This window comes from Olea europaea, chromosome 7, assembly GCF_002742605.1.
Source record: "Olea europaea var. sylvestris chromosome 7, O_europaea_v1, whole genome shotgun sequence".
In the NCBI taxonomy this organism is placed as follows: domain Eukaryota; kingdom Viridiplantae; phylum Streptophyta; class Magnoliopsida; order Lamiales; family Oleaceae; genus Olea; species Olea europaea.
This window is the reverse complement of record NC_036243.1, coordinates 14,596,767-14,606,338: the sequence shown is the minus strand read 5'-3', so window position 1 is coordinate 14,606,338 and position 9,572 is coordinate 14,596,767. Positions and strand designations below refer to the sequence as shown.

The 9,572-nt window shown below is 31.6% G+C and overlaps 1 protein-coding gene across 1 annotated transcript; it reads left to right on the top strand.

The window, feature by feature from the left end:
• Window positions 1–595: 595 nt before the first annotated feature.
• Window positions 596–1,946, top strand: LOC111397098 (protein TIFY 5A-like). Its single transcript, XM_023023837.1, has 3 exons — window positions 596–771; window positions 856–949; window positions 1,585–1,946. The coding sequence occupies exons 1-3, from the start codon at window positions 602–604 to the stop codon at window positions 1,777–1,779; spliced, it is 459 nt and encodes a 152-aa protein (XP_022879605.1). The 5' UTR covers window positions 596–601; the 3' UTR covers window positions 1,780–1,946.
• The last annotated feature ends 7,626 nt before the right edge of the window (window positions 1,947–9,572 follow it).

Genomic DNA, 9,572 nt, shown 5'->3' with positions numbered 1-9,572 from the left:
AGACTAGTTTTCAAATGTTTTTATTTCTTAGGCTAATTTGGAAAATCAACCTTCTATTTAGGCTGTAGAGCTATATTTCCTCTCCTTTTGAAGGGGATAAGCATAGCTAAAATACGATATACTCTATCGCTAATTCTTGTCTATAGCTATATGGCTTTATTATTTTAATTATGAACAAAAGAAAACTTGAAAAGAGGAAGAAGAATATCAAATCACCAAAAAATGAAAAAAAAAAAAAATGTATTCATAACCAGAAAAAGAGAAATATATATATAAAAATAAGGCGGATGTCGACTCATGCACGTGCATGAAATATGAATCTGAAAGCAGTAAAACTATAGGCGGTTTTAGTGGTTTTATAGGCGGTTTTAGGGGTTTTAGTGGAACTAAGAAACAAACATATTTTCCAGGTGCGTTTTAAGTATTTTTTTTGCCGTATTTTTCTGAATGCGTCATTGTCAACTTTTTGTAGGAGAATGTGGTTTCGTGTTTGAATTGATCTTGCTTTTAGCTCGTGCGTTTTGTTTTTCTCACATCCACCAAACTACTGCTGTTCCGCATAGTAACAGATATATATAAATAGAAGGAGAAAGAGAATCATATGAATTTCCATCAATCTCTTGACATCTTCTATCTCTCTCTCCCTCCCTCTAAAACAGATAAAGTAACACAGTTACAACTTATAATTGAAGGAATGAGTAGAAATTGCAATCTAAAACTTCGCCATGTAGCTTCTGCTTCTTCCAATTCTACAGATTACAACCATCCCAAGTGAGTCTCTCTCTCTCTCTCTCTCTCTCTCTCTCTCTCTCTGTATTAGATATGTTGCTTATTTTTGGTTATGTGTTAATGAAGGTTTGAAATGAGTGGGAATTCAAATGAGAAGAATCAAACGCTAACCATTTTTTACAATGGAAGAATGACTGCCGCTGACGTTACAGAGGTTCAGGTTGGTTCTCTCATTCTGTGTAAACGATTGTGTATAGGAAACAATTGTTACAAGTTACAACTCTAATTATGGAAAAGAAAAAAATCAGCATATTTTTCAGTTTGAGTACGATTTATTGGCTTACAAGTAACTTTTTTTCAAGAAAGAAAAAAAAACACTAATCTACATATTTTTGGACAAGTCCCAAATGATCGACATATTCGAAATTATGGTGTTTCAACTTATAAGCAAATGGTGGATTTTTTTAATTAGTCTCGTAATCCCATCAAGAACTCGATCTTACAAGATCTATTGAAATTTTTGAACTTATATTTGCTAATAGCTATTGTATTATGAATTATATTTCATACCTATTGAAAATATTTTAGAACATAGTTGAAATCTTGATTATTAATTGTTTGATCCAATGTAAAAAGTGAATGCAGAAATAGACACAATTTCCTTTTTTCCAAAAAATAATTAACAAGTACACAATTTTTATAAGGGGACTTGAATTGAAGTTTATGGCTATTCTGATAACATGCCAACTGTCTTGCTCAAGAGCTTACGATATTAAAGATAGGCTCTTTAGAATTTCGAAAGTGAAAATATTCATATAATTTGATGTTCTGAAGCAACTCGTAAATATTTTGCAGGCTAGAGCTATAATATCACTTGCAAGTCGAGAAACAGAGAAGAAGTCTAACGCGAACAAGCCGCCCAGTTCTGGGCCGTCATCCCTACTATCACACATTTATAATCCTACGGGTACTTCCATGAAGAGATCATTGCAACAGTTCCTCCAGAAGAGAAAGACAAGGGCAAGAAAAGCATTTCCCTATCATCACTAGCAATTTCAATGAAAGATTTCAATAATTTGGACGATTTATTTATTCCATACGAAGGGAAGTAAGGAGTTATTGAGTTCGCTGCACATGGAAATTGCTATTTATGTAACTTATTCACATTTTGTTTATTTTTTCATGTTGTGAGAATTTAAGAGAAAATATATATATATATTTTTTTTTTCAATCTTCACATTTTATTTTTTATTTATTTGTTGTAATTGTGTTAATTATGCGACATCCATGGATAGTTAATTAAGTTAGTTCGAGACTCACAAAGCTAAGATTTGATGAAAGAGGTTAGGGTTTGACAATAGAGACAATGGATTACTTTCCTCCTTCAAACCTAATCGTTAGGTTATCTAAAAGTTGGATTGAGATAGCCATGTAAAGAACCTCCAACTGTTTAGCCAACACTTTCTCCATCACAAACTCTATATGCTTAGTACGCTAATGAAAAATGGATTGATAGCTAAAGCATGTGCACTAACATTATCACACCAAATTACATGGCAAGAGTGAACAATAGCGCCTAACTCATGAGAAAAGGCTTTTAAGCCATAAAAATGTTGGTCGCCACATGTTCTTGTGCCTAATATCCAGATTCAGTATGAAATCTAGGAACTACTATTTATTTTCTGCAACACAATTGAATGAGATTTTCTCGCTAGAAATACACAATACCTAGTAGTGGATCTCATATATATCATCCACACAACTTGCCCAATCTACAATTGAATATGATTCTAGAGGCAGACGTAACATGCTTGAAAAGAAGACTGAGTGTAGCAATATTCTCAAGATATCTAAGAATCCTTTTACTAGCCTGCTAGTGAAGAACAATAGGAGCATGCAAGAAATAACTTGAGCAAAGAACAATATGAGGTCATGTACTGAATTGCTCCAAAGGTAGATGATCTCTCTCATCCAGTTGGGACTAGGGGTTGATTTTGATTCAATTGAGTTTCAATTCTGTTATATCCAATTGATCTATGTGAAAAAGATTTTAGATCACGTTTGGCCAAGCCTAATAAAAAAGCAATGCCACTTATTTCGAAAGTAGGTAAGAGGTTGCTATTAAAAAAGTCAATTTTCATACTAAAAATTTAATATAAAGCAACTTCTAAAGATTAAGATTAGACTCTTTTATATGAGTGAACAAGAGACTGGATTACAAGAGAGTAGTTTATAGCAATTTAGACCAGACCTTTAACCAACCTACAATTAATTATAAGACATTTGACTAATGTGATATTAATTATGTGCGACCTCAAAGCTGAACTGACTCTAGCTGTCTGCCACCAATAATTGGTCCCAACTTTGTTCTTGATTTTCCACATGTTTATACCTAAATCATTATGTTGCCAGCTCAACTATACCCCCACATAAATATAAACATTGGGTGGTGCAAAATCATAGGTTAGGTCCCCTTGATAAAAATCAATTTCGTGCATAAAGTAGAAAAGGCTTTCATACTTTTAAATTAAAAGGAAGTTCTTAATTTCGAGATGGTACCCGTACCATCTACTTGTTTCTAGCTTTTTGGTCATGTGTTTAGTTTGGGAATATTATTAGTATATTTAAAAATCAAGAAAATTTATTTGAATTTAATTAAAAAATATATTACATGGATATCATGCTAAATTTATTTTAGACAAAACATTATTCTTTAAAATTTGATACTGTTATTATAGGAATTGGTTCAAATAATTAACCAAAAATTGGAAAATGAAAAGGTGTGTAAAAGTGGAAAATGAAAAGGTGTGACTACGTGTTAACTTCGACCAAATATTCGGACTTGATTTGATAGTCAAATTACAAAAATAAATAGACCAACTTATTCTACTCGTCGAGTAGATCGTCGTGGTATATTTGAAATCTCCAAACCAATTTCAGATGAATGAGAAATTGCGGACCAAAGTTGGAAGAAATGAAGTATTTCAACTTTTCGAAAGGATGCAGATTTTGACAAAGTGTTGCAGATTTTGGCAAAGTGTTGAAAGGATGCATGTTTTGGCCATACTACTTCACTTGCACCCTTTCTACATCTATAAATAGAACTCTATGGACATGATTTTGGGTACACCAATTGCATTGAGCATTCATTCTTCTCTTGTAATTCTTTCATTTCTAATTTCATAACATTTTCATGCATTTCCTTGGTAGAGAGGAAATTCCGTTCGAGTTCGCTGGTCGAAATCATTTGGAGTGTTCCTATGGCTTGACGTGGTCGTTGTATCTTGGGAGATGATTGTTGGAAAACCGTTAGCACCGATGCAGGCAAATTCATCTTAAGGATAGAATTTTACTCGCCTCGGCCAATCGCATTACTTACATCTAAGTTTTTCTAATTTCATTTCTACTTTATTTTAGAAAATGATTAATTTTATTTATATGGTTTATGCAATGTTCGATATGAAGAATCTCATGTTTTAATTCAAGAATGAAAATGGTCAGATTCGATAATCATTGGTTAGTTTCTCAAACTCCATTTCGGTAAGTCGAAACCTTGTTTCGATTTCGTGAACATAAACTGTATATATTTTTTTTAATATAATATGCACATAATCGGTGTATTCCCCAACAATTTTAAGATGAATTTTCTTATGCATGTTATATTTTATTTTCAATCGAAATCAAGATACTGCATGAATAAAATCATAAGACGGAATTTCGACGTATCATGATTCTGGTAAATGTGTTCTATTACAACATTTTAATTAGAGAAATTCACGTGTAATGAATCTGTATATTATAACAAAATCGACAGTGATTCTATAACTTAGAATCATTCATTTATATGTTGAATTCATTACAAAATATTCCAAGTCGATTTGTGGACAAACAATCTAATATTATTCAATCTTGCACCATATAATGTAGATTCTGGTTTTGACCCATTAGAAGAAATTCTAATATTCAGAGATTAGAGTGGAAAATCTCAAATCGGTGCACCAGATTATATGATAATTAGTTGTGAAATTCATAATACATATCATATTTATGAACTGGTGCATACATGTTTGTGTATTATATTTGTTGGTAGTCTCATCTATGAGTTTTATTTGTTGGCACTCTTTTAATCCAAAGTGTATCTATATTAAAAGATAATTTGTGTCAGTAGTTGCCTAAAGAATTTTGATTGGGAAGGTTGGTAAAATCTTGCTAACTGTTTACAAATAGTATGTTTGCTATATGGAAAAATGTATCTTTCCAAATTAAAAACGGTTTTTAATTTCTGAAATGGTGTGACCCGTTTGAATTGTGTAGCATGAAATATCTCTCCAGATAGTATATAAATGTAAACTAATTTGTAAAGTCAAATTGCACATGGACATTGTGAATTTTATATGCTAACCATTGCGTTCCTTCATGTTTAAACTTCCTCAATTCAAAGTTATCAAAAAATAAATTTAATAAATCTGCGAAAGATGCATGTTGGGATAATTTTAATTATTCAAAGCATGTTGGCTTTGGTCTTTGTCAAAATTTATTAATGCTGAAATTTATAGTTTGTGTAGAATTCCTTACTTTTAGTTTATACGTATGTCATCCCAATAACTTTTGTTCTCTCACTATGACAAATCATTATGCGTTTGAATATATTAGTTGCATGAGAATGCATATTTTAACTGATAAATATGTCCATAACGATAATGGCATGAGTATGCATTTATTTTAAGTAGGCAACTTTGTTGGGTATCTATATGATAATCATGTGAAGCGGATTAGTGTATTCATTTGATGAATCCATACAAGCATTTGGATTTTGGATAAACCTTTTTGGTTAAAATGGTCTAGTTGGTTAAATTTTTATATTTTGTTGAAATTATACTAACTTTGATTAATGTTGATAGCCTCGTTTAATCCTATGGAATTAAGTGAGATGATTTAAGTGGATATAATTATTTAGTTATGAGAATTAAACTACTTAATTATTTGAAATATTCTACAATCAATTTAGATGAAAAGATGCGTCCTTTCATATGAATAATCATGACTTTTGGTATGATTATTTTTCAATGGGTGTGTCTCTTCATAGAGATTAATTCAAGAGGTGTGTCGTTTTGTAGGGTTGTGTCTCTTGAAGAACACAACTTTTCAACCTATAGTTGATTTGTTCGTTCAAGTCTGAATATGATGAATAAGGTGAATATGTACCTTATTATTTGACATAAAATGAAACTATCATAAGAAATGTCATAAATGTGATAAGTTGCATATCTTGCAATGCTCAGCCCTCTTTATTGAAACCAATTAAGTTGATATATGTTTTGAAAGTATTGCTGGTCCATGTGATGACCTTGATTTAATTTGGATGATCAAAATTAATTAGATTGAAGTACGTTATATGCAAGTTGATGACCACTACTTTGAAAGTACATAGACTTTCACAAAGTACTCGATACGGATATTATCTAAGAGATAAATGAATAGAACTATAAAAGAGTTGCTGAATTCTAAGTTCAAGTATAACCTAAGAATGTGGGGGGTTAAATTTAATGCTTGTGAACTTGAAATGGAAAGTTCAAAACTTGAGGATGCAACATTACTAGATTGCATTTATATGCCTAATTAAGGAATTCTGGGGGTAACTCAGTTTAACAGTTACGTTTGCTTCTATCTTATAATCACGAAACGATATCTATGAAGGTAGAAAATAGAAAACCCTTATACTAATTATAAGGATGATATATACTAAGTCTAAAATGGATGAAATGGATTGTAAAGCTGATTATGGCGTTTGTTTAGACATACAAGAACAATTGGAATATATGAAGAATATTCATAAAGTTCAAATACATGGTAATATTTTAATGATGATAATGAATACTCATGATTCTGAAATCCACTAGCAAAAGTGATTGACTAGTGTAGTGTTTGATAGAAATCCTTCAACTGTGTTTGGAAATTGATAAAGCTAATGAGGCATATAGCTTCATGAGAAGATTTCTTGGTGGCGACAATTTGCATCTATCAAATTAATCGATCGTTGGCTAGCTATATTCGATAAGATACTAAATCACATGTAATGGTAGATCTAGACGTATAAGTCATATACATAATACCATTAAGCTGTTGATCTCAATGAAGTAAACTCGTGGTACCCTTAAAAGAGATTTACTAAGATAGATCAAGAAGACTGCATATCGAAGGGAATGGGATTGAAGCCTACGACGTTAGAGTCCTTATAATGGTAATACTACCTTGTTGGCTGGAGATCCCAAGATCTTGGTTCAAAGGGACAACTAAGTTATGAGGATTCCACGAAGCACCAAGGAAAATAATTTCCTAACTCATTGCTATGATATTAAAGTGCTTTCTGCACAGTTACAAGAGGTTAAGATAATCTTTTAATAATTCCTATGTCTTGATTAAATTAAGTGGAGTAGGGCAGAATACTCTTAATAGGAGGTCACCTATGTGAGTGTGAAGTGTGGCCGCTTCAGTGAGAATTATTCAAGGCTTAAATTCTCTAAACACTCACAGAACCAAGAAGGGTTCAGGGCCAAAATAAATCAGGTCATGAGAACCATGAACGATTTAGGGAAGACATTGTGTGACTATCGTTGTCTTGGCTTACACTAAAGGCTGAATGGTTCAAAACATCACATTCACCAATTAGCCGAGTAAGTCCGATGGTATTTCACTAAGGGAGGTTCAAGGCCAGAAGCTACTTTCCCTGATGTAGTGTTTTTTCGCACCCTCTCTACATTGCATCATATTATCACATTTGCATATGCGTACCCAATTTCCATTCATGTGGGCGATTGTAGGAATTTGTTCAAATAATTAATCAAAAATTGAAAAATGAAAAGTTGTGTAAAAGTGGAAAATGAAAAGGTGTGACTACGTGTCAACTTCGACCAAATATTCGGACTTGATCCGATGGTCAAATTACAAAAGTAAATAGACCAACTTATTCTACTCGTTGAGTAGATCGTCGTGGTATATTTGAAATCTCGATACCAATTCCGGATGAATGAGAAATTACGGACCAAAATTGAAAGAAATTAAGTGTTTCAACTTTTCGAAAGGATGCAGGTTTTGGCCCACTCTACTTCACTTACACCCTTTCTACATCTATAAATAGAACCCTAAGGACATGATTTTGGGTACACCAATTGCATTGAGCATTCATTCTCCTATTGCAATTCTCTTCTTTTTAATTCCATAGCATTTTCATGCATTTCCTTGGTAGAGAGTGAATTCCGTTCGAGTTCAATGGTCGAAATTATTTGGGGTGCTCCTATAGCTTGACGTGGTCGTTGTATCTTGGGAGATGATTGTCGAAAAACCGTTAGCACCGATGCGGGGCAACTTCATCTTAAGGAAAAAGTTATACTCGTCTCGGCCAATTGCATCACTTACATCTAATTTTTTCTGATTTCATTTCTACTTGATTTTAGAAAATGATTCATTTTATTTATATGATTTATGCAAGGTTTGATATGAAGAATCACATGTTTTAATTCAAGAATGGAAATTGTCAGATTCGATAATCATTGGTTAGTTTCTCAAGCTCCATTTTGGTAAGTCGAAACCTTGTTTCGATTTCGTGAACATTAACAGTATATTTTTTGTGAATATAATATGCACATAGTCGGTGCATTCCCCAACAATTATTTCTTAGTACTGCTCATTCTCCTATAAAATTGATAACATTAATTAAAAGTGGACGCAGCCTGATTCGGTCCGATTCTAAAAATTCTAAAAAGAACCGAATCGAACCAAGTACCAATGAGACTCTTAATAATGAATCATTGGTTCCATATCCAACTATAAAATCGAACCAATTGGTTCCAATTCGGTCCAGCACGGTCCTTTACTTTGAAAAAACTAAAAAAATAAAGTATATTTATTTACTTGTCGGGTTGAAAATAGATAAAAATGAAGTATTAAATCACCTGTCATTCTTATAATTTAACAATATAAAAAATCACCTTAACAAAGCTACAAATAAAAATCCACTCCAAAACTAAAGATCAACTCACAAATGCAATAAAGATAATACATTTTTAAACACAACATAAGCGGTAGAGCTTCGATTGAAAATCAATTCTTAAGAAAAATAATATAACAATAATATGATTATCTTTAGTAGTTCTTAAGGATTTTGATTCTTGATGGTAGGTTACTTTGGAAATAATGAAAATTTTGAATTCTAATAAAATATTGAAGGAAAAGTATTTTTTTTATTGGGTTGTATTAAAACTATGAATTTGTACAGTGTTTATAAAATTATTTAGCCCTTATTTGAGCTTCTTCTTTTTTTTTTTTATCAAAATACATTCTTCAACAATAATTTGACATTATTTTTGTTGGGTTGCGTGCCCATATAGTAAATTTTGTGATGATAAAATAATTATAAGTTGTAGTTTTATTTATTTATTGTATTATTTATTATTGAACATGCAAATTAAGTACATATGATCACCTGAGATAATATAAGTTGGGTACTTACATTGAGAAGTACGGTTTGATACAACTTATATTTTGGTCATAAATAATTTGTTCGCAGTCAATGTATAAGGGTTGGCATCTTGTACTGAAATATTGTAGTATTAACTTTTTCACTATTCAGATTTGTGATTTATCATTATAACATAAATAGTTAAAGATGACACTAGTACATTTTAAGTCTATTGAACGAACCGCGTGTTGAATTTAATTTTATAGTATGATCGTGCGGAGAATTAAATTTCATTAGACCGCCATGTATTTCATCTAAATCCCTTGACATGATTATATATATATATATATGTGTATATATATATATATATATATATATATATATA

Coding starts and splice junctions, on each gene's coding strand:
- LOC111397098 (XM_023023837.1), top strand. CDS start 602: ATGAATTTCCATCAATCTCTTGACATCTTCTATCTCTCTCTCCCTCCC. Junction 772..855: donor ACAGATTACAACCATCCCAA/GTGAGTCTCTCT, acceptor GTGTTAATGAAG/GTTTGAAATGAGTGGGAATT. Junction 950..1,584: donor CTGACGTTACAGAGGTTCAG/GTTGGTTCTCTC, acceptor AATATTTTGCAG/GCTAGAGCTATAATATCACT.